General features: G+C 29.4%; 2 protein-coding genes across 3 annotated transcripts; both read left to right on the top strand.

Annotated features, from left to right (window-relative positions):
* The first annotated feature begins 4,785 nt into the window (after window positions 1-4,785).
* Window positions 4,786-8,283, top strand: LOC129288607 (Golgi SNAP receptor complex member 1-1-like). Of its 2 annotated transcripts, XM_054925264.1 has the most exons (6): window positions 4,786-4,992; window positions 5,721-5,960; window positions 6,553-6,720; window positions 6,924-6,997; window positions 7,564-7,677; window positions 7,931-8,283. In XM_054925264.1, exons 1-6 carry the CDS (start codon window positions 4,954-4,956, stop codon window positions 7,932-7,934), a joined length of 639 nt encoding a protein of 212 aa, XP_054781239.1. In that variant the 5' UTR covers window positions 4,786-4,953; the 3' UTR covers window positions 7,935-8,283. The 2 variants fall into 2 exon arrangements, with proteins under 2 accessions (XP_054781239.1, XP_054781238.1); XM_054925263.1 differs by lacking the exon at window positions 6,924-6,997 and having other exon boundaries at window positions 4,793-4,992.
* A 6,443-nt stretch (window positions 8,284-14,726) lies between these two features.
* On the top strand, window positions 14,727-15,702 carry LOC129287570 (zinc finger protein 1-like). The gene has a single exon (XM_054923775.1). The coding sequence runs from the start codon at window positions 14,855-14,857 to the stop codon at window positions 15,485-15,487; it is 633 nt and encodes a 210-aa protein (XP_054779750.1). The 5' UTR covers window positions 14,727-14,854; the 3' UTR covers window positions 15,488-15,702.
* The last annotated feature ends 10,192 nt before the right edge of the window (window positions 15,703-25,894 follow it).

Genomic DNA, 25,894 nt, shown 5'->3' with positions numbered 1-25,894 from the left:
TATGGTTACGTGCTTCCCATAATTTCCAGCATATGCTGATTCCCACCTTCCAAGAAATATTCATTCTTCTGTAAATTGAAGGATGTTGCACAGCCATGGTTCACTATTATATATCCTTGCATAATTCAGCGTACAAAGCAACTGGTAATATCTTCTTCCATATGGAGGCTGCGAATGAGCAGTGCTTAAAGACATGATTAATATATTCCACAATCCACAGCATCCATACAAAGAGAACATTGCATATCATCAGCCATCTTTCTTCCTACTCGTTCTGAATTGGTCAGAAGTCTGTCTGCCTTTGAATAGTAACCAGAGAAAAGTTCTGACTCGCTGAGCAAAAGGCAGTTTCCATACATGATTCCATTTTTTATCTGCATCATGCGAGCTAAGGGATTGAAAAGCTTTATATGCAGATTTGACTGTGAATGACCCATATGAGGTAAGCTGCTAGAAACAAGATGGCATAGGTTCATCCCGGGAAATATTAATGACTCTAATTTGCCGCAAGATTGAATGTGGAGGGGTATTTCTAAATTTTTTTGAACATGCGACATGGCAAAATGATCATTCTACCCCATTATAAGGTCTTACCCATTTGTGGATGGCACATCACAAAATGATGGTTTAGAAGTGCTCTCTATGGGGGAGGTTAGTTCTTGATAAATTTCTCAAAATTGTTAATCTAGCTTTATACAGTTTATACTTACCTTGATGTGCTAACTGATGTGGCTTAATTCTCCTGCTTTTTAATGTGATAATAATCCAAAAAAACTCTTTATTTCTTTTACAGTAGGCATTCTCTCTTTGTGATCCGAAGCTTACTGAGGTGAGCTATGCAATTTTTTTCCACTTTATTTGTGAATGATTTATATCTTGCCAAGTCATGGAATAATAGATTCATGTGGCCAATTAATTGAAATTGCATATAGAGCCCGTAGTTTGGATAAGCTAGGTCTGAATAAGCCTGAACTTTTTAAAAAGTTTGAATAATTAAACCCGACTTGAATTCATTTGAGTTTCAAGGGATTGAATACCTGCATTTTTATTTTAAAAACTAATTTTAATTTGATTTTCTATTTTAAAATTAATTATCTTTATTTTATAAAAATATGAAATATATTTTTTGGATGCTTAAACGATGTACAAGACTCAACATTTTTTTAAAAAGATATACGGGTCTTAAATCTAGAAATTAATATTAAAATATATTTTAAATATTATTTTGAGATATTTTATAGATTAAAAATAATAAAAATATGACAATATAAATATTTTTATTTTTATAATAATGCACTCAATATATGATATTTTAGCATAAAATAACCTAAAACCTAGAGAATTAATATTTTTTATATTATATATATTTTTAACATATAATTTTGTTATCTGAGTATTTGGGCCAAACCTGAATCCAATTAGGCTTAGCCAAAAATTTTTCAAGCCTATTTGAGTTGGCCCGAACAAACTTGAACATTAAAAAACCATCATTTTACAAAGTCTCACCCTAAATTTTTTTAGATTAGCACGTCAAACTTGATTTAAATTACTTGTTCTAATTATGTAGAAGCTACTTCTCATGTTGACATTTAATCAAAGTCAAAATGGAGTTTTTCCTTCTTTCAAAAGAAAATTTGCTTATGTTGCAGTGTAGTGTTTCTGCAATAAGGTCTGGTAACATGTTCCTCAGGTTTCACTTTCTATGCTATAACATTGAATTGCGAGTGCATACTTGCATGTGGAGAGTGTTGGGCTCAGGCAGCTTCTCGCGCCACAAGCCTACAACTACAATTTAGAGCTGTTGCAATGCTTTGTTTCCTATGGTCTTACATTGTCAAAAATACTGTTATGTTAGATACTGTTGTTATAGACAAAAAATGTTGTAGTGTTGGAAGATAGGAAAATATAACTAAGCCACCTAATGGTCCAGAAAATATATAAATAAAGATGACACTACATCTTAACACAAAACCTTAAAACATTGAATTTAGGGGCTCTATCAAGGAAAAAAAATGATAATTGGACAAGCACTGCTAACTCCGAAGAAGGATGCAGTTTAAGAATGACTTAAATTTCGAACATTTTATGGCATGCATCTCTTTATTATTTTTTTTTTGTGGAGAAAAATACATTTTAAATTACGTGTCTGCCATTCTATATTTTTGTGTATTTACATCATTATTCTGAACTTTTAATTAATTTCTGTATCTGTGACCATAACAATCTCGCTAAAGCATTGGTCTGTCCTCTTGAAGCAATCCGTGCAAGTAAATTTGAAGCATACATAAATAAAACATCGTAACAAAGCACTTCAAACTAATCAATGCTCTTAGCTGGTTCTGAGCATACGAACCTCACCTGCTATCAAAATTTGGAAATCAGTATGCTTGCGGAAGGAAGAAAAGGATAAATCTCTGATGTACAAGTCAAATAATATTTGATTACAATACAAATGAGAACTGCTAAAAGAACACTGTGAACATACTCAAGGACTCTTAACTATTCTCTTAGGAGTATTTACTATCTTAAATTTATATGTGATATAATTTTATGTTTCAATATTTGAAAATAATATATTGGGCAACTTACTGTTAAAAAAAGTTGACTTTTGTCTTTAATTGATTGAAAATTACAAAAAAAAACTTAAAAAATAAAAAAAATCATCTACAAAGTTGCAAATAAGTACCTTACAGAAAAATTAATATCAATTACTCTCTCAGTTCAAAAATATAAAACATTTTTAACTGAATTTCACCGCCTAATAAAGTAGTTACCTATTTTTCAACTAACCCTATCTTTTCATATTTACCCCTATTAAACACCCTACAGTAAATATAAAGTTGTTATCAATAAGGGCATTTTTGAAAAAAAATGGTGATTACACCTCGAAAAACTAAAAATGTCTTATATTTTTTAATATCTAACTCCTCAAAAAATGCTTTATCTTTTTTAATGGAGGGAGTAAATCTAAAAAATATTGGTTGGTCAAAATTATATTTTGGCTTTTTAAGTAGGTAAGAAATAAGATTTGTTTGCTATTATTTATATGTAACTTAAAGGACTTAATTTACATTAATTTTCTTATAGGATACCCATGTATAATTTAATGGGTCATTTTTTTTATAATTTTTGAAATATTTTTTGTAATTTTTACAATCAACTAAATGTTAAAGTTAACTTTTTTTTTGACATCATTTTTAAATTTTGAAAGACAAAATTATTACATGTAAGTTAAGGACATGAGACGTTACTGATCAAATAATTAAGAGACAAAAATATCTGCTAACTCGAGATGCTAATGTTTTGTAGGATCAAAACTGATACGAATAATAGGTTCTCAAATAGTGATGGACCAAAAAAAAAAAAATTAATCAATGGAGCATAATTTATACTTAAAATAAATATTAATATGTTTATAAAATAAATAATTTTAAATATCTATTAAATTATATTAATGGAATATGTTAATAAAATTAAATATTAAAAAATACATAAAACGTAAAACTATAATAACATAAAATGCTCTCTTTATATAAATATTTTTCATATATACTAGAATCATGTTTTTAATTTACATTAAAAAAAATTGATACATCTCTTTTATATGGTAAAGCATTTTTGTGATAAAATTTTTCATAAATAATTCTTTTACTAAATTTTTTATTTTCTATTTTAAAACTATTTCTATTTAAGTTTACAACACACGCAATTTTAAATAATGGGATAAGTCAAGTTTCATTTCCTTCCACTGCCACGCAAGCAATGCCAATCACCGCTTGCCACATCATACAAAGTTACACGAGGAGGATGACAAACAAGGAACTCGTTGAAATATTAACGTCAAGGATTAAAATTTTCAAATTTAGTATTAATTCTATTTAAAAAAATCTTAATTTAATAGTAATTATTTTTTTTTATGAGTTTACGGGTCATTACTTTTATTTTTCCCTTCTTTTTGGGAGGCAGAATGTAATATGAAATATAGTGCTTCCCTAGTTGAAGTCCTCACATTTTGGATAGATAGGATATTAGTAACTATAAATTGGTAAAATATATAAAACTTCTAAATTTTTATGCCATTGCACAATTTTTCTAGTTTTAAAATTTTAAAATTAACTTTTTTAATTTTTTATTTTCTTTTACTGTATATTTTCTTATTATTTTTTAATTATATTATTAATAAAAATTATCATGTTATATTTAAAAAAGACACATAACATTAAACTTACATGGCATGTGATATAAGCTAATAATAATAGAAAAATATAGACAAAATTTTTGTAAAACTACTATTAGTTTACATTAGATGCTATATAAGTTAATATATGTCTTTTTTTTTAATATAATATGACAACTTTTATTAGTAAGAATTAAAAAAATAACAATATGAAAACATATGGTAAAAAATAAAATGCTAAGAAGGTTAATTTTAAATTAGAGGATTTTATACAACTGTTTTAAATTTCAGAGAAGTTTTGAATACATATAAATTTTATTTTCTTTTTCCACAAAATATAAATTTAATTAAGAAATATTATTTTAGAATTCTTACAAATCATAATGATATTAACATATTTAATTTTAAAGTAAAGAGGCGTCTTATTAAGTAACTAAGATAAAATAAAACAGTAGATGGCATATTTTAGTATCTTACTCTATAATATTTTTTTATAAATTGTAAATATTACATTATGATTATAATTTATAATTAATATTAATTCTTATTTGTTACGATGTTACCCACCGAAACAAATCTTTTCTCGCCAAAGCCTTTATTATTGGTTGGATCTCAAAATTGTTCATCGTCGTCTGCGGGGAGCAGACGGCCTGTCATCTTTCGCCAAACGACTGCCTAATCGCATCCCCACCCCCCGAAGGACGCCCAACATTCCCACATTCTGAGAGTAAGAAATTTCCATTGTTCCATTTGTTTTTCTTCATCTTTCTTCATTCATGGAGGTGCCGAGTTCGTGGGACGCACTTCGCAAACAGGTTCAATCTCTCTGCCTTCGAATTCTGTATTATTTTTTTTCTTGCATTTAAGTTAGACAAATGGCTTGAATTTCTGCAATTTGGAGACCCCGGGCGTGCAATTTCCGTTCGTAAGATTCTTTCATGTTGTCGGTGATTGAATTCGCGAGATCAGCTTGTACACGATGACTTGGTCTGGTTTGTAGAATTTTGTTTTCCAATAGAGGAAAGCTATTTCTGGGTGCCGAGGGAAGCTTCCGTTAATGAATTGGACTCACTAAGTCTTATTCTTGCGGCAGATCAATGCATGTTTTATAACAAGAAGTTCTTTCTCTGGTTTATGTTCTGTTTTATATTTCATGATCGGACGAATCATGAAGACTTGAAACGCGTCGGGCTATTTTGTTCCTATATTTTGGTTCATGATTTGCTAACTGTCGGTTTTTATCGGATTTAGGACAGACAAATTAGAAGGATGCCTAATTTGCTTAGGGATTTGATTCTCTTGATGGTGATCTTGGTATTGATTGAATTATTTAGATACCCTATTAAGTTTCCTTGAAGCCTGCCAGTGGCAATAATATATATATATATATATATATTTTGGGAATTTGATGTTTTCAAACATCCTAAAAGGGGTTCTTGCGTTGATTTTGAAAGGAGAATTTGATGCGGTTACCTTGTTTATGCATTTTATGCATTTTCAAATAGATGATTGATTAAAGCAATGTGTCTCTGGTCTTTTGCAGGCGAGAAAACTCGAAGCTCAGTTGGATGAGCAAATGAATTCTTATCGTAAATTGGTTTCTGCTAAAGCTTCTTCAAAAGTTGATAATGCGGAGAGTGATATGGAGTCGTGGATTGAGCGGCTACTAAAACAACTCCAACAAGTGAACTCACAGATGCAAGCCTGGGTATCATCTGGTGGCACAGAAATGGTTTCTCATACCTTGACCAGGCACCAAGAAATTCTTCAAGATCTCACCCAGGTAAGCTATAGTGTTAGTTTGTGTGCAGTTATCCTTGTATGGTGTTTTGAATTTGAACTGTTCCAGTGAAGTAGGCTTGTAAACATGGGATAGATATTTGATATGCACCCTGGTGCAAAGGTCTCATTCCTCCAAGTGGAATGGATTGAAATTAAAAGGTAAATTTAAATTCAGTGTCTCAGGCTTAGGGTAATAAACGATCTAACTTTTGAAAAATGAATTTCGAAGTGATTTTGTTTCCTACAATCAAACATACAACAAGTGGGTGGTTATTTCATGCAAGAATCTTAATCTTTTGATCAGTGAAATAAATATTCAGGTCAACCAATGCTCAGTGCTGAGTGTCCATTCTTTTTGAGCCTCTGTTTAATTTTGTTTTTGTTTTATTTTGTTTTGTTTTGTTTTGTTTTGTTTTTTGTTTTTTTTTTTTTTGCTCGGGGTGTTATGATAAAGGATAGGTGAAATTAATTTTGTACCTTACTATTTATTAAATTAATTTTCATAAATTTTTCGTTTTCAACCATATGAAGATTTTTAACTGGTGTTAGACCTGCTGCATACCAACCTGTTGTTAGATATTTTTTAACTGCAGGAGTTTTATCGTCTCCGATCTAGCCTCAGAGCTAAGCAGGAGCACGCTTCACTCCTTGAGGATTTTAAAGAGTTTGATAGGACAAGATTGGACTTGGAAGAGGGTGGAGGTTCTGCAGAGCAAGCACTACTAAAGGAGCATGCTTCTATCAGCAGAAGTACAGGACAGGTCTGTCATATGAAACAGTTACTTGGATTTTCTGATATTAGCCGTTATCTTAATTTTTTTCATCAGTTCTTCTCAGTGGAATTCTTTAATTTTGTATAATATGTGATTCTTGCTTTTGGCCTGAGTATTGCGAATCTGTTTGCTTAGGAAGTTGGTCTAGGGATTTAACACAATTACTCAAACCACAGATTTGATCTTGCAAGATTGTAGGGGTTTTGATGAGAATTAAGAAGAAATTTGTTTCAGTCCCAGCATGCTCAAAAAGAAAGAAAGAAAGGTAATCTGATTCTTTGTGTGATCAGATACTGAAAGTTTTTATGAGAAGAGATGGTTTATAGTAAGGTTTTTGTTGAAATTTCATTTGTAAGTAATGGCAAGTAATCTTGCTGCTTATAGAATTATAGGAAGTTAAAAAAAAAAAAAAATCTTGTAAGGACTAAGGAGGAACAGCTGCTTGTAGGCATGTTTTCTGGTTTGACAAATAGGGAAAATTCAGTTTTGGACAATACTGGCAGTGAAATTAAACTCTATCAACACTGTATGTTCTTTTTCCCCTTCAATGAACAAAAGGGAAAAATGAATGCCAGTGTATCTATAGTGAAGGGGAAAACAGTAACCTAGCCTTTTAAGATTTTTGTGGAGATTGAGCTAGTAACTTTAACGTCAGTCATCTTGAAGAAATAGTAGGGCCCTTTCTTCTGTGTGCTAGTATGGATGTTTAAAATGTTTTTCCAGGGTCGTATGGAAATGCTGTCACATGAATTCTCAGGGGGGCCGATATTTCTGGTATCTTCAACTTGTACTGTCTTGTTTTGAATTCTTCTGCTTATCCCTGTGCTGCAGATGGACAATGTTATTTCACAAGCACAAGCCACACTTGGTGCACTTGTCACCCAACGTTCGACTTTTGGTGGAATCAATTCAAAGCTCAGTAATGTCAGCAGTCGCCTTCCAACGGTATGCCTTATAGATATAGTTTTTGGTGTTTGAATCATTTTGAAATTCTCTCTTCTGATGCCTTTTACCTAGGCAAAGAAAAGAATCTATGAAGCGCAAATGCTTAAAAAACTAAACTGTCATTATGAACAACCCTGTCAGATACTTGCATTAGGCATAACGTCTAAGTCTTTGATTTTGTTGTGTTTGCAATTTGTGCCCCATATCCATGTTTTTTACGCTGTTTGATGTGCCTGTCACACTGATGTTTCAGGTAAATACCATTCTGTCGGCGATAAAGCGAAAGAAGTCAATGGATACGATCATACTTTCCCTTGTTGCATCAGTATGCACATTCCTCATTTTCATATACTGGTTGACCAAATGAGAGTGTTCTGTTCTTTTGGTGGCTGCTTGTGTTGTAACTGTTGAAAATTCAGCTGATTGCTTGGGATCAATCGTTTGTATTATCTTTTTGGTCTTTTTTTTTTTTTTGGTTGTTAGTACTTAGTGGTGTGTTGTTCATCAACCCTGTAGCTGAAAGTGTAATGTTTTGTAGAGATGGAAGGGTTACTCATGCCAGAAGTTTCACAAAGATATAAAAATTTGTTAGTATTCTTTAAAATATCTTCATGGTCCCTTGTTGAATCAAATATTTATCACTAAATCAAGAGTTATTATACCTTGCTTAGAAAGTAAGAAACGCGTCAATTTTTCATTACACAAAATTGAAGATATGTAATATCTACAAATATTGATACCAAGTTAAACTTTGGTTAGAACATTAAAATAAATTATTGTTTTTTTAATTTCTCCTTTTGCCTCTAATTATAAGATAATTTATACAATATAAATAACAAGAAAATGGTTTAGTTGATGTCTAAATTTTTCTTTCCAGTTTTGTTCTCAAATAAAGATATAAAAAATATAAAAAATATATAAATTTATTATTGAGTAGGTGTGGCATAGATGGTAGCATTTTGGACTCTTTAAATATCATTCTAAGGTTTTAGTTTTGAAGATGAGCATGGAAAAGTATATCTTGAAAAGGAACAATTTCTTAAATAACTCTCTAATTTTTTAAGGCATTAATCTTGCGGTTGTGATTGTGAAGATATTTTGGATAACAAATATATATATATTACATCTTTCCAATTTTGCTTCTTTATTAAGAATCTGGTTATGTCATTTTAATCATTTTTCAGGAGCATTCTAGGGGGAAAATATTAAGTTACTCTTAAAACTTTGTAAAGTATCTTACAATTAAGGAGACCACTATCCTAAAAATCGTGACTTAAAATTAGGGATGAGAATTGGAGAGAGTATATAATACATTGAGGTGTATATATAATATCTATTATATTTATACCCGTCATTCTTACATCATAATGAAGGTGGCCACTTCTAATCATTCTATAGCATGTGGGTTATGTTTAAAAGTGGCTATTCAATAAAAAATAAAAATAAAAAGTGGCCAGTCAACCGTACATTTTATATTGGGAAAATGACAACAAATCCCTCTGAATTATATAAATAATAAGTTGATACATCAAATGTCATAATATCAATAAAATTCTTAGAAACCTCTTTACTTGTCAATAAATTTTTTAGGAAAAAATTATTTTACTCTTGTTGACAAATTATAATTTCCTATTTAATTCTTGTTATTTTTGAAAAAAAATTGTGATTATTTAAACAAAAATTATAAATGGTGTTTGTTATTTTAAAAACTTATTTTTAATAATAGAAGTTACACTTAATAAATTATGATTTTTTGTTAAATTTTTGTGATTTATAGAACAAAATTTATAATTGAAGCTTATTTTTTAATAACAGAAATTACATTTGATAAATTGTAATTTTTTATTTAATTTTTGTGATTTACAGAAAAAAAAGTTGTAATTTTTTAAATAAAAGTTGTGATTGGCTCTTATTATTTTCAATAAGGGTAAAATAATTTTTTTCCTAAAAAGGTTAATAACATAGAAGTCCTAGAAACTTTATTGCTATTATAGCATTTCGAAAGATCCAATTGTCATTTACATAATTTGAAGGGTTCATTGCTATTATAGCATTTTAAGAGATCAAATTATTATTTACATAATTTAAAAAGATTTTATTATCATTTTTTATATTCACAAAATTGAGTGTAGATAATGTCTTCCTTTTATTTTTATTTATAAAACTCTACCTATTGCTTCTTAATATACGGTCTTCTATAAAGTTTAATTTATGATTCATCTTCAAAAAAAAATACTCGTCTTTTCAGTTTTTTACTATTAGTTTAAGAAATAGCTTTAATTTGATTGAGGGTAATTTTGAATAATTTCGGGAAAAAATTTAATTCAACAAATTTTAACTATTTTACTAATTTTCTTAATCTAAAAACATTTGTTAACAAGATTATATAAAAACAATTGGAGGGACCCTATTTGGTTATTTGGAGAGAGAGACAAAAGAAAAAGAAAATGAAATAGTAGATTTAGATTTTTATTCTCACTTTTTATTTTTAAAAACTTTTTTATAATATAATTTTCAGAATTATCAAGGGATTATTTATTAGAGTTAATCTGAAACACAAGTCAAAGGATTATTTATTCTTCGTCACCACGGAATCATTGAAGTTTGTGATCTAACATGAGGAAAAAGTAATAACCATTAAAAAAAAATTGCAATATTAATCACTCTAAACTATAGTCATATTTATAAAGCAATTGAAAGAGAGATTTTGTGATCTCCTTGATAAGGTAGTATATTGATTATTTATTGCAAGTTTTTCACCTTACTCATATTTAATGTTGACATAGGAAAGTTTTAAAAACTTTTTTTAACGTTTACTCTCTTCAGTTATATTTATAAGTCATTTTTATTAATCTCATTAATATCAATACAATAAAAATATAAAGAATAAAAGTAAATAAAATTTTAAATATAATCCAAAAGGAAAAAAGCAAACAAATAAATAATATTATTTTTTGTCTTTCTCTCTTCTAATTTTAAGGATAATTTAAAAATTTTAATTTAAAACAAAACAATTTCATTAAATAATGACTTATAAAGTAGGCCAAATTATATTTGTAGAAGTTGACTAATATACATGATGTAGGAGTATTTAATATGGGCCAAGTAAAAAATTTATCTAAATTTTAGTCAAAATTAATAAGTTTAAATTTTTTTTATTATGTTAAAAAATATTAAAAGTAATTTATAAATGATATCTCAGAGAGAGAGAGAGAGAGAGAGAGAGAGAGAGAGTTTGTATAATTATAGCCAACACTATTAGAAAAAAAATTAGTTGGCATCTCAAGCTAGCTTGCCCCCAACCTTTGGCCAAAAAAAAGGAAATTCCACCAGAACATATATCTAAGTAATTAACTAACTTTACTTTGAAGTTGAAGATAATTGTAATTTAATCCACCAATAGCTTAAGGTTAAAAAAAATTGGTAACCTAATAGTATTCTTTCTGATCCTTACTATCAGTAGTTGTTAACAACTTCACATATATTAATGAGTTCAATTAAAGTTTTACTTTTATGTAGTGTTTGAATTAGTTTATTTGAATTTGGATTTTAAATTTAAAATCTCATCTAAAATTTATACATTTAAATTTCTTTATTTAAACAGTATAACAAATTTTCAAATTCAAAGACAATGAAGGAGGGAGATGGAAAATGAAAATAGAAAGAAATGGACATCAAATAAAATAATTAATATGAAATTATAAAAGAATTATGATAAAAAATGTATTTGAATTTAAATCAAATCAAATTCAACTCTAAATCCGAATCTCCCCACATCTAAATTCAAAGTTTTTTTAAGAATTACCTTTAATAGAATTTATTTAAAAAAATTATGCATTAAACAATTAGCAAAATAATCTTGTAATAGCAAAGATTATTGAAAAAAATAATCTAAATTTTTATTTTGTTCCTACGGTTTTGCTTGTGGCCTTATATATTAAAAATGAAAAAAATGTTATTTTTGGTCCCTACATCTTATTTAATTTTTAGTGTAGCTCCTCATACTTTATTTTCCATGCTCCAAGTTCCTACATTTTTCTCTATTTGCAACATTAGGTCTTACATTTTTAAAGAGATGTTAATGTAGTACAAACAATATTAATAATGTTAATATATCAATTAACATTATTAATTTTATATTTACGTGTCAAGTTGATACTGACATGACATTTTTTAATAAGTAAATATTCAAAAAAGGCTACATAAGATGAAATAGCAAGGCTAACATGGACTTTTTAAATGATCAACAAAACACACAAATTTCATGCATAAGCTTTTCTTTTTAAATTATTTCTTATTAAAAATTTTATAGCTTAACATGTAAGTACCAAATAAATAATGTTAATTAACATGTCAGCATTATTAATATTATTTGTATTACATCAATATCTCTTTAAAAATGTAGCCGGATCAGTAGTATAGTAGAGTGTATGGACCTGAAATATAAAATAAAATTAAGAATTTATAATAAAATTTGAATAAAATGTAAGAATTAAAGTAATGCTTTTTCATTAAAAAAACTATTAAAAAAAAACTATCTTAAAAAAAGAGGACCAAAGTGAGAACCATAAGACAAGCCTATTGGTGAAAAAGTAGACAATTTGACGAATGTAGGAGCTATAGGGTGTGATAAATTAAAGACATGGAACATACAAGGAAAAGACGTGTGACCGAAAACTAAAATAATTTGAAATGTAAAAGACAAACATAAAGTGAGAGGAAGGAAAAATTAAAGTATGCGGCTATCAAAAGTCGTACATTGTTGTTCCTCGTAGATTCTTTGATTGGTACACCAAAAGTAAGCACTTAATTAAATTCGACTCAACTCATCTCCTTATTACTATTGGAATTACGGTTTGGTGGCTTGCACCTTACAAATAAATTACATTGGCCAATTCAATGTCAATTAGTTGTGTTCCTCATCAATAATTGGATCACTATGCCTATATGATAGTGCTCAATTTTTTTTAAGTTTTATATATACTCTCTTCGTTTAAAAGATATAGAGCATTTTTTAAAAAGTTAGATGTTTAAAAATATAAAACATTTTTAATCTTTTAAGGTATAATTATTGTCTTTTTCTTAAAAGTATCCCTATTAATTATGACTTTATATTTATTGTAAAGTATTTAATAGGGATATATATTTATATATAAAGATATTGTTAGTTTGAAAGTAGGTAACTACTTTATTGAAAGGTGAGATTCAATTAAAAATGCTTTATATTTTTAAAAGGAGGGAGTATATATGTAGACACCCGTTTTTTAAGTTTTAAGCACCCTTGTAACTCCCACTATGAAAAAAAAAAGGAGAGAAAATAGAGAGATAGAGCTTGCAAATATAATATTTTCAGAGAGAGAAAAATAAGGATATCTTTTGATATATAAATACTTTTCCCGTTTAAAAATATAATATATTTTTTAATTGAATCTCACCTCTAATAAAATAATTACTTATTTTTAAATTAACCCTATCTTTTTATATTTACCTCCATTAAATACCCTATAATAAATATAAAGTCATTTATCAATAGGAATACTTTTGAAAAACAAGGTAATGATTACATTTCGAAAGACTAAAAATACTATACATTTTTAAACATTCAATTCTTCAAAAAAATGCTTTATATTTTTGAACGAATGGAGTATATAACATTTGATTTTTTTTTATAAATAAAAGTTTAAATGAATTAGGTCGTTGAAGCTTTTTAGAGTCAAGATATATCTCTTTGAGCTTAAAGAATGCACAAGGTACTTGCTTGCCAACAATAATTTTATATTCATAGTGAAATTTAAATTTATGATCTTATGAGTCATGAACCACATTGATTTTTATTTGATTTTTATTAAGCGGATCAATCTCTGTTGGCTTGATGATTGATAACATATCATTTTGGCCTTGCTAGAAGAAATTGAGTCCTTTTCAGTCAACTAAATTACTACTGTTGGTGAATAAGTGTTTGCTTGCTATTGGCATTTGGCAACGTCTTTGCTCATCAAAGAATTTTTTTTTTTTTGGGGGGGGGGAGATTTTTCCATCATTTTTCATATGCAAACAATACAAATGGTAAAAAAAAAAAAAACCAAGAAGATTGTTAATAAATCATTCATTACATTTTCTCCAATAAAGATGGAAAACAATGTGTATATGCAAATTGTACTGAATTTGTCGGTGCAATTATAATAACCACGTGTTGATGCCATATGACATACATTTGATGCCATATGATATATACTACGCAGGTGATTTACATGCGCTTGCGCACGCCCACAAACATATAACGGTTGTGCGCTAGCCTTGTATTTTTTTTTTAAAAAAAATTACCTACAAGTTTCACAGATATATTTATCACAATTTAATAAATGGAAATGATAATTACTTAATTATCATTTTTCTTTGTTAAGTTTGAGTAATATTTAAATTTATTGTGGGGAGTTCAAAGTAATTCTCCTTCTTTTTGAGTGTTGGTATTTTACAAATTTTTAAACTTGAAGCGTTATTCAAATTTCCTAGAATACCAAGACAAAGAATTGAAAATTAGGAGTATTTTGGTCTATTAAAAAATTAGAATGATAACTCATACCAAATTTCAGGACAACAGAAAATTCCCTTACTACCTATGTTAGATTGTCAGTCAGAGTGGGAGGGGTTGTATATTAGCGTTTAAATATGAAATCTTAAGGTTGAACCTGTATAAATATAAAATGACATTTTTTAAAGAACTATTTTCAATTAAATCTGAAAATATTTAAAGTTGATCTAATCAAATAGCCATATAAGAAAAAACCCTCATAACAAATATATATATATATATATGTATATGTATATAAAAACTGAACTTTTATCTGTTTTGTTTTTTGGGGGTTTCGTCTTGGAGAAAAGAAAAAAAAAAAAAAAACTTGGTGGAATCAATACCAAACAGAGCCTTAACGATGAGCGTACTTGATCAAAGACATTAGATGCTGACAATGACGCTCTTAGGCGTTGCTATAAAAAGACCTTGAAAATGCAGAATAATGATATCTACTTCACAAATCATAGCACAGAGCATTTACTGCATTTACTATTATCACATCCATCTCTCACAATTCTTCATCTTTCTTGCTGTTCAGCTTCCAAACTCTACCATCATCATCATCGTACATGAGCTGATTTTGCAGAGACTATTTCTTCAATAATGGATAGCCAAACAACAGACAAGACCCAGAAACAGACAGAAACAGAGGATCAACAGCAGCATCACCCACAACCTAGTTCATCTTCGTCATCCCCTCCTCGTCTTGTGTTGGATCTAACTCTCTCTAATCAATCCTCACAATCTGAATCTCCCCATGGCAGGATCTTCTCCTGCAACTACTGTGACAGAAAATTCTATTGCTCGCAGGCACTAGGAGGACACCAAAACGCGCACAAGCGTGAGAGAACTCTGGCAAAAAGAGGACACAACAACAACAACAACAACAACAACAACGTTGGAGATTATGCTTCACATGTTTCTGCAGATTTTGGACGAAGGTATTATCATTCATGTATGGCTTCTCTTCCTTTGCATGGCTTCTCCCATAACAGACCACTTGGGATTCAGGCCCATTCCATGATTCGCAAGCCTTCTTCTTCTTCTTCCTCCTCTTCTTCTTGTTTTCAACCACCACGTTTCCAGAAGCCTCCATTATTGTTATTCAGAGCCAACCATGCTTGGACTACAGAATCTGAATCATCATCTTCTTTAACTTCTGGGATTATTCCAAAGTTCTCTCCAAGGCCTGTCACAGAGGAACAGCATCAACTTGACTTGTCCCTCAGACTATGAACATACACACTATTGTATCTGATCGGCATTGCAGTGTATGTAATAATGCCAAGCTGTAATTTGAAGTCGTACATAAAGAGACGTTCCCACAATATTTGTAATGTTTCAGATACTTAAAATGCATTTACGTTATAATAATCTGAGGTTTTGTTCTTGGATTGGAACTCACAGACACTTGAATTTGGAAGATGATACACACACACTCTCCTCTTTGTTCTTTATTACAGGGTGCCTCCTAAAAAGGGTTTTTTAGTCTTTAATTAATATAAAGTACTTGATGGAGCATGTATTATATTTTTTTTAATATTACGGGAACTCATTAATTGTGACAGAGAACATAATGCAAATCTTTTTTAAAAAAAATTAAATATAAGTAAAATTAAAATTTTATTATATTTTTAAATAAAATTAATAATTTAATCATCTCTTTTTAATTCTTATAAAGTAGTTAGAGGTGTCTTATGATTAAAAGAAGTACAGTAAAATCTAAATGCAACTTAAAAAAAATGAGGAGAGGGAATGAAAATTACCATGAAATTGTTGAGTTAATTCATGGGTTTTGGGTCATAATTATGATTGATAGTGAACGAAAATGGTGTTGGTGATGACTCAGACTCTGACCCATGTGCTGTTGAAGAAATGGACAATCTTCTGTGCGTTGCTCTCTATTATCAGGTGAGGCAAGCCATGTGAAATCAAGCCGCAGACAGGCACATCCTCCCCTCCCCTATTCCTATCACATCATTTATCAAAAATCATCTTAGATTATGATGTTAATTACTCTTTCAAATTTTTATAAATTTTTTTATGATAATCAATTACTCTTTTCAAAACACAATATGAGTCATAGTTATATTATCAAGTGATGCAAGCCAAGTGAAATCAAGCCACACACAAGCACATCCTCCCCCTCTCCGATTCTTATCACATCATTTATCAAAAACCGTCTTAAATTATAATGTTAATTACTCTTTCAAATTTTCATAAATTTTTTTATGGTAATCAATTACTCTTTTCAAACTACAATATAAGTCATAATTAATTAATTAATAATTTATGAAAATGTTAGTTTAAATTTTAAATTTTTAAAAATGTCCACATTTTTTTATTTATACCTTCATTAAATACTCTATATAAGAGTATTGATAATAATAATTAAAAATTTTAATTTATTTTTAAAAAAATAATAAATGAAGTAGCGATATAATTTAAAAAATTAATATAAAAATATCTAATATTTTATATTTTAGATTAGGTAAGATTTTTACAAAATGACTTTTTAAAAAGGAGTATATGTTAATATTTGAAAAAAAAAAGGCAAATATAATTTAGTAGTTGTTATTAGGTCAAGTGAAATATTGCATGAGTAAGGTTGTGTGTTTAAATTTTGTGGATAAAAAGAATTGAGAGTACCATCTCATTTGGACTGATATTATAATTTGACTGTGACAAAATACTAAATATTCAATTTTAAAAAAAAAGGGTCATATCACTCCAAAATCTATGAAGATCCAAAATCTGACATTATCATCTATTGTCATAAAAAAAAATTGAATCCTAATTTCCACTCAATTTACAGATATGTGTTTTTAATACAAAGTGAAACTCAATAATCAAGATCAAATTAATATTAATATTTGAATATATGACGATTTGTATTTGAATTTAGACTAAATTCATAATTTAGATTTATAAAAATTTATTGATTATTGATTTTCATTTGATTTAAATCCAAATTAATATTTTATTAGAATTTTTTTTTGTAATTTTAAATCCCCTATGCCCCTTCGCGATTTAAAATATATTAGAATACTAGCTTTCTCATTCTCTTTCCATTTTCATTTCATGTCTCTCTCATTTTATCATATTTGAATTTAAATTTTTTTATATTATCCAGCAAAATATTTTAGATACATAAAATTTAATTAAATGTGAAATTTCAAATATAAAAGTCAAATTTAAACCTGTCACTCCAAAATCCAAACATTACTTAAAATGAGTTCAAAACTAATTTTTTTGATGAGAACCATCTACTATCCCATATTATCAACTATTCTGATTAAAAAAAATTAATTTCATTTCACTCCATTTAATTGGAAACATGTTTTTAATATATATGATAATAATAAACCAAGTTTAATAATCAAGATTAAATTGAAATTGTTCAAGACTAAGTTTTTGTCGTCTTCTTACCTAAAAGAAATCTCGCGGGAGGACCAACCACATTGGTGTCCAAATCAGAGTGATATTTGCAAGCTAATCTCAGATTTAGTGGATCAAAGCATGAAGACTGTGATAGAATTGAGAAGCAGAAGTAACTGAAAATCAGTCATGGAAACAGTTAATAATGGTAATCAACAGTCACATTGTGAGATGACACAAGATATAAGCAATGAACATATATGCATTAATGTTTGTTATTAACATAGTTTAGGACTTAGGTTGGTTTGGTTGTCAAATAGAGTTAGAGGTAAGATGGCTCAGTCATAAGCATTAAACAATTTTATTTTATTTTTTTATTTTTTTGTTGGGAGACCACTAAAGTATGGAGGAACCATCAATTTTTGAGTATGAAACAAGAAAGCAACACTTGAACTAAAACATTCGGACCTATCATTTGGGTGTGTGATTGGGATTAGGTGACAAATTCTGAAGCAACAAGATGATCAAGATCTCATGTGATGATCAAACACAAGACCTGGTTTGTCGTTTATATTGAACGTAAGATGCATAGGATATATCAGATTGTCGGCAAACAAGTTAGTTGGTGGACTTTATTCATTGTTCTGTGTGCTAGCTATAGCTTCACTTGTCATGCTTAACGTTTATTGTACGTCGTTGATTTAATATCTTCATAAATAATAATGATGCTTTCAAACCTTTTAATATATAATGAGCTTTTGGCCATCAATTATATCCTATAGTTAAGATTATTTACATTTGAAGGCTTACTACTTTTAGTTAATGAGGGTTTGTCCAAGTGAAAATGATGTAGCTTATATTTTGCAAGGGTGTGAGTTCCAATCATCAGTGTGTAAATTTCTATTGACTCTCTTGATGATTGGTGAAGAGAAATCTAAAATCCCCGATTATTGGGAATATAGTTGAGGTTTAATTAGGACTTTTTAAAGGAGTACTGCATGTATAACATTATTAAATTTCTATTTTTTAAGGATCAAGGTAATTTTTTTCTCTCATAACAAAAATATAGTCCTTTGCATAATTAAAGTGATTTGAGACTTAAATAAGGTTCTTCATTTTGAATTTTATTAAATTTGAAGGCAATGAATATATTGAAAGCAGTGATTAAAAAGCTAGACTGAATGATCCAATCGTTGACCAGTTTAAATTTTAACTCCATTAGCTTGCAAAATGGGTTGTGATAAATGGATCTATTTCCTTTCTATAAAAAAGGAGTGTGTAATATGAGTGGGTGAGCGGGTGTTATTTGTAAATGTTCCCCAAAAAATGCTAATAGTGCATTAGATTAACTTAATATTTACAAAATACAAAAGCTAATAGTTGATTAAAGTTTCGGAGGTTTTGTATATTTTAGTCTTTTATAAAAATATTGTTACCAATTATATAAGTGATTAGATCATATATTTGATGATTCAAGACTATGGTACGGGTGAAGTGGATGAAAAGTGTAGGGAAGATAATGTGTGCATAAATCAATGGTAAGTAGATAACATTTTGAGAAATCACTATAAAGTCTCACACAAAAAATATAAACACTCCTATGAAATCATAAAATTAATTTTAATTATATATCCTATATTTGTTTTTGAAGTTGTCAATTATATTATTGGATAATTGTTAATTATTACTCTCTCCACTCCAAATAATAAAACAATTTGAAATAAGATTATGCATATATCAGAAAAGCTCAATAATGATTAAAACAAAAATATAAATTTTTAAAAATACCCTTTCATTTAATAAAACTTTAAATTTATGATCATTTTATTTTTTTTCACTTGAAGGGTAAGATTAAAAAAAACATCATTAATGAAATATTACTTTTGTCAAATTATTTTATATTTTGGGACAACAAAATACTTCTAATATTGTCTTATAATTTGGGATGGAAGTAGTATTATTTAGTTGTTACATTTTTTTTTGGCCAAAATTATTTAGTTGTTAATTGAGCACAATTCCATTATAACAACTATATATCCAACATCAATTGACAATTTCAATATAATAAATTGATAAATTTGATATAGGTCATGTGACTTCAAGATATTTTTATGATTTCATGACACTTTTTATATTTAGATTTCTTGTATGAGATATTTTTAGAATGATCCCCCCCCCCAAATTTCAATCCATAAAAAATCCAATAGGCACATCTATATACATTGAAGTGTACTAAAGTCATTATGTCAAATTTGGGGAGATATCAATTCCAAAGCCAGAATACTCAACAAGGTTGCTATGGGAATTAGCAGAAGGAATGATTTGACTTTCAGTCTACAACCTATAATACAAGTCTAACAACAACACATCTATAACCATTTAATTAGTGGTTTATATTGAAATATTGTCAACTTTTAATCTATAGAAGGTTGGTGGCAGCCTTTTTAGCGTGTATATATATATATATATATATATTGGTTTTCATTCACAAAATCTAAGTCCTCAACCTTATTTAAAAAGGTTTGAGTCTCTTATATGTAAACCATATCATCCACTTAGATTTGCATTCCCCACAAGTTACATATATAGATATTTACCTATATCATATATGTCAAGCTATACAGCCTTTGCAAAAGGTTATAGGGTAGATTTATTCCTTAACATTTCAAATTTGATGTATAACTTTGATTCCTGTGCGTATGTAAGCTAAAGTTAATATGAATATTGGATATTGAGAGACCAAAGTTAGGCCTCAAGAAAGTGGTTTTCGAGTCCTTGATAATTGACTTCAAAGTTTTTTTTTTTTTTTGCATTTAACTATCACACTTTTTCTTAACATTAGGAAGTTCTTTAGAAAAGTTTCATTTAGGGCCCTCAAAATAAACTTAATTGCTGTTAAGACCCAAAACATTTTGAAAATGCACTACTAAGGCCCAAGGTCCTTCAATCCAATATAACTTGCCGCCCTCTCTCTGTTTGTTTGTTTTTGTTTTTTTAAACTTATCCTTTGGAACGTGGTTACATGTAAGGATTTAAGCCTTTAACCATTGGTTCCTCGAAAAAAAAGTGACAAATAAGCGAACAAGCTCTTTAATATATATATATATATATATAATGCAAAAAATTATATATATTATAACTTTGATGTCCAAGTATTTTCATCTTTTATCATATATTCTAGATTTTTTGTTATTAATATTCAAATAATTATTTATAAATATTTAAATATAACTTGTTCATACATAAAAAAAAAGTTGTTAATTTTTAAAATTTGACTTGCCATAAAAAATTGGACCCTTTGCTATTGGGTTTAATTCACAAGTCACAACCATAAGGTTGAGTAGTCTGACTCCTCTTATTTAAATATTGATATTTTTTTAATGTATGAACAAGTTATGTTTAAATTTTATAAGTGATTATTCGGATATTAATAACAAGACATCCATGATTAATAAAAATTTATGAAAATACTTAAAAAATAAAGTTAATAACATATTTGAACTAGTTTAAGATTGGAATCAGTTTGATTTTGCCAATTTATCTAGTCTTTGATTGGTTCGTTTTAGTTTGGTACTTTGGGTTTAACTAAATTAGACTTGTCATACCCCAGACTTTCAAAGCGTGATTGGTTGGGATACAAAAAAAACTCATATTCTATAAACTTAAAACTTTAACACATTTAACACATTAATTATAGTTTTATCATGCAATTGCCATTTTATATTAAGCTATTATTAATAGGAACAAAACCATTTAAGTTTGGTGTAGAAATTTTGTAAGAGTCTCTACTATAAGTTAGACTTCCTGAAATCTCTATAACTTGCCAAAGAGAACATCCAAATAACATTCAAAATTCTACTTCGATACAGTATATACATATACAAACCAAAATAATTTAACTAAGAATCATGCTTATATGATTCGTGGAATGACTTTATAACAAAATAAAATGCTTAAATATTTATATTAATCCGGAACATAATTGGAACAACAAAATGCATCTTATCTCAAGAAGTCCCATAGGTCTACTGAGGAGCAAGTTCACTTCTACTATTTGAATATCAAAATTCTTCTAGTAAATAACATCCCCAAATAATAATAATAATAATAATAATAATAATAAATAAAAATGATAATTATAAACATATGCATTAGGAAACAAAAGACTAATTTAATTACAGGTGGTATTAGAAAATAATAGCATAATTTATCCTTGATAATTGAGTAACAAACATAGACAAGAGAAAATAGAGAACGAATTAAGAATATGTCTTTTATGTAAAATACATAATAAAAATACAATTCTTAAGAACAAAAATTATAAGTTGAAAAACTTATTTTCTGTATACAAATTTCTTTTATCATCATTGAAGTATACAAATTTCTCATATCATTTTAACTCAATAATTTGAATTATTAGGATATAATTCTCTTTCAGATCATTTTACAAAAATCTAATAAACATAAATTTTCAAATAAATCAATTAAACTCTTTGTTCCTTAAATCTCCTTCCATGACAGTTACCAACGCAATATTATACTTTGCAAAACAAATTCTCATCAAGAGTCAATTTCAGTTCAGAAAAATCAATTCTATGTCCATATTTTCCCTCTTATAATGATCATAAATACTCAAATAAAACTACATATCAAAATACACCTTAATCTTCAAATTCCAACTGGATTAAATAGCAACTACCTTATAAATCATAAATCAAACAAAAATTGAGAGGAATATTCAAATTTCATAGCAACCTAAACATAATCCTCACATACGCAAATGATCGATAGTCAAAGAGGAAAGAATACTCATACCAGACCGAGATAGGGGATAGAGGAAGAATAAGTTGTGCACCACCAAGATACGACTTGGCCAAAGAGGAAGAACACAAATCCCAGGCGTCGTTCACTACTACAAAATGCCTCCTTACTTGATGGTTATTTTAGAAATTATTTGACGGTTTTTAACCGTCAAGTAATGAGGCGCCATATATTTATTTGACGGTTAAAAACCGTCAAATATTTTAGAGATTACTTGACGGTTATTTCAAAATAACCGTCAAATAATCACTTAAACATTTGCATATACTGCAGCAATATACTTGACGGTTATTTTAAATACCGTCAAGTATTTAGTAATATTTGACGGTTATTTTGTAATAAGCGTCAAATATGCTTTTGCAAATTCTGTGTGCCAAATACTTGACGGTTATTTCATAATAACCGTCAAGTATTCGTACATACTTGACGGTTATTTTGAAGTAACCGTCAAGTAAACTTATACTTGACGTTTCTTTCTAAATAACCGTCAAGTATTTATGATGTGTTTTTTTAAAAGTTGGGGGCTGCTTTTTAAGCAGCCCCCTATAAATACAAAGCAATCAAATATATATACCAGCTAGCCAACAATAAAAAATAATTAAATCATTATTTATATTGAAATTACAATCTAAATATCTTTAATTTATCTTATATCTACCTATACTCTAAACCCGATGCCATAAAAAAATCTATAACTTTACCTACTTTACAAGTTTAAATTTCAAAATTAATTGGCCTCAGATATAAAATTGACCAAAAAAATAAATGTGTACACCAAAACTAATTAGGCCTAACCATTGCTGCTATCCACATGTTAAACACAGCCTGAGCTACCTCTTCAAGGGTTTCCTCTATATGTGCAGCTGCATACTGAATACAGTAGGCATCCTCGAAGTACTGTATGCAAAGAGTTACAACAAATTCAAGTTAATAGCTATCTAATAAAAGTTGTTAAAATTTATAATTTAAGTATCATTATATTTAATATATACCTTGTTAGGTAATGTGGTAGGGGCATGGGTGATAATGTCCTTCAAGAATCTCATCAAGCAATAGCCACAGTCATTGCTCTGATCTGGCTGGAGTGGACACTGTGCAAAAAAAAAATTACATATCAATAAAATAATAGTTAAAAGGCCACGGTTTGTTAATAAAAAACTCAGTCCATTAAGTTTACCTTAACTGTGACCCATATCTCACAAGAGTCCAATACCCTTAAGCTAGGGGACAAGGTCTTGTTGGTCGCAGTTCGATACAAGACCACAGCTCTAAGAAGGAAATAAAGAATAAATGTTAGAAATTCAATATATATGGATATTAAAATAACAATTAATAAAAATTCAACTTACTTATTAAAAAGTTCTACCATATCTGGCCTATTGCTTGGTTTTCCGTTAAGAGGATCAAGATACCAAATTTTTTAAGCAACAGGGTTAACCACAATAAGCATCCAGTGCCCCCTAATAAGAAATAACAAGTGTTATCAAATAAGTAAATATAAAAAATATTTACTTATACCAAAAGTAGCTAGAAAGTGGCTTACCCTTGACAGTAAGGAGCAAGAAATAAAGTATCATTGCTTGCTTCCCTATCCTTAAATTGATTTGAAAGCTGCCTTGCTTGATCTTCAAGAGCTTCCTTTGTAATTCCATTATAGGCAGAGACATCGTGGGGATTAATCAGCTTGAATCTCGACTCAAGGCTGCTAGGAATCACAAATGAGGTATAAAGGTGGCTTAAGTAAAAAAAACCAGGTTAATACACACACGTGCACACATACATATATATAATTTAAGTAATTAACTGAGCATTATCGAAGAAATACCTCATGTAGAAGCTCATCAGACTAGTATTGGCCATTTCATGCTTGAGAATTTCATTCAAAATTTTATCCCGAACAACTTCAAACAAGCCCAGTCTTCCATACAGCCCATCATCAAAACTAATGATATCCTCAATCGCAACTTGATGAGCCATCCTCGTAGCCATCGCATATGTCTCAAGAGAGGCACAGTATTTGTATTCTACAGTTAGCACCAGTGCTGCTGGATATTGTGAAACTCTGGCTGACTCTTTGGTATGGCCTGACTTATCTTTTAGCTTGCTCTTCCCTTTCAGCTACACAACAAAAAAGTTAGATATTTATAATTATATTATAAAATTATAAATAATTATTTAAACCATACCTTTTTCTTTAGAGGCAATGGATCCTTTGCCGGCTTTGGTGTTACCACTATTACAAGGTGGCTAGGCCATGCAACGAAGCTCCCTACTACTTCCCCTACCGTCTATGCCTCATCAGTAGGAACAGGCAATGGATAGTTGGGGTCGATGGCAACAAGTAGAGAAACTCTAACACAGTCGGGCGAGAGGGGATGATTATGGATTGTGTAGAATGTTGTACACACGCCCTGTTGCAACCACTCTGCGTTCAGGAGTGTCTGCCAAACAATTGCAATCGTTCTCGCCCTAATTAAACAAACAATGACAATCAGTTTCTAAAATAAAAATAATTAGACAAATTCATAAGGTAAAACATATTACCTCAGGCAGTTTTTCTGAAGGGACTGTGCAGCTATCTTTCTGACTAGGGCTAATCTTACCCAAAGTCCTCCCAAGGACTTGCCCTTTCAACAACATGTCAATTAATGCTGCCTGGGCTAGTAGTTGCTGCTTCATAATGGCTTGCTCTTCTCTCAGCTCTTAGACCTCAGACAAAGAAGCTGATGTTCACTTTTTTATCTTGCCAAAATATTGCTTCTTCGTGACTCTGAAGCCAACACCCCTGACACGACCAGGGTGGTCAGCAGTTCCCAACGCCCTAGCCAAGATATCCTCATCCTCAGGAAGGTTGCCCTGTGAGACTTCCTGAGAGATGGAATCCTATGTAGAGTAAATATGTTTAGTTTGGATATTCATAATTAATTATTAAGTAGTAGATAAATATAATACTTACAATCTTTTCAGTAACCTCCTTCACGCGGGGGTTGTCAATAATTCCTTCTTTATTAGTGCGTGCCAATGCCCAGAGCTTATGGCGGGATATGGTAACCTCTTGTCCTTCCTCCTCTAATTGTTTCTGCTCAATGCCTACATACCCCAACCTCCTTGCTTTATAAGGATATTCGTTCTTCACTACTCTCTCCTTATTTTGTGTACTTAATTCCTTGACGAGTTAATAACAAAAATTTTGTTAGTACATACACATATAATCAATAAATAACACCAAACTTGAAATTTAAGAAACATTAATACCTTGAATTCCTTCTCACACCGTGAGGCAACAAAAGCATCCCAATCCTCTTGTTTTACCAAAGGCTGTAATAAGGGAGGAACTCGAGCTACAAATTAAGCATCAGGATCTTTCAAATATTTCTGTTTGATAAAATATCTGAAAGACCGTAGTGCCCTCCCAGCCTTTTGTAGGACAAAATCTTGCCTACT

Source organism: Prosopis cineraria, unplaced genomic scaffold, assembly GCF_029017545.1.
Source record: "Prosopis cineraria cultivar Desert tree isolate PC_DT_omini unplaced genomic scaffold, ASM2901754v1 PC12, whole genome shotgun sequence".
Lineage (NCBI taxonomy): Eukaryota > Viridiplantae > Streptophyta > Magnoliopsida > Fabales > Fabaceae > Prosopis > Prosopis cineraria.
The sequence above is the reverse complement of the archived record's forward strand: the minus strand, read 5'-3'. Positions and strand labels throughout refer to the sequence as shown.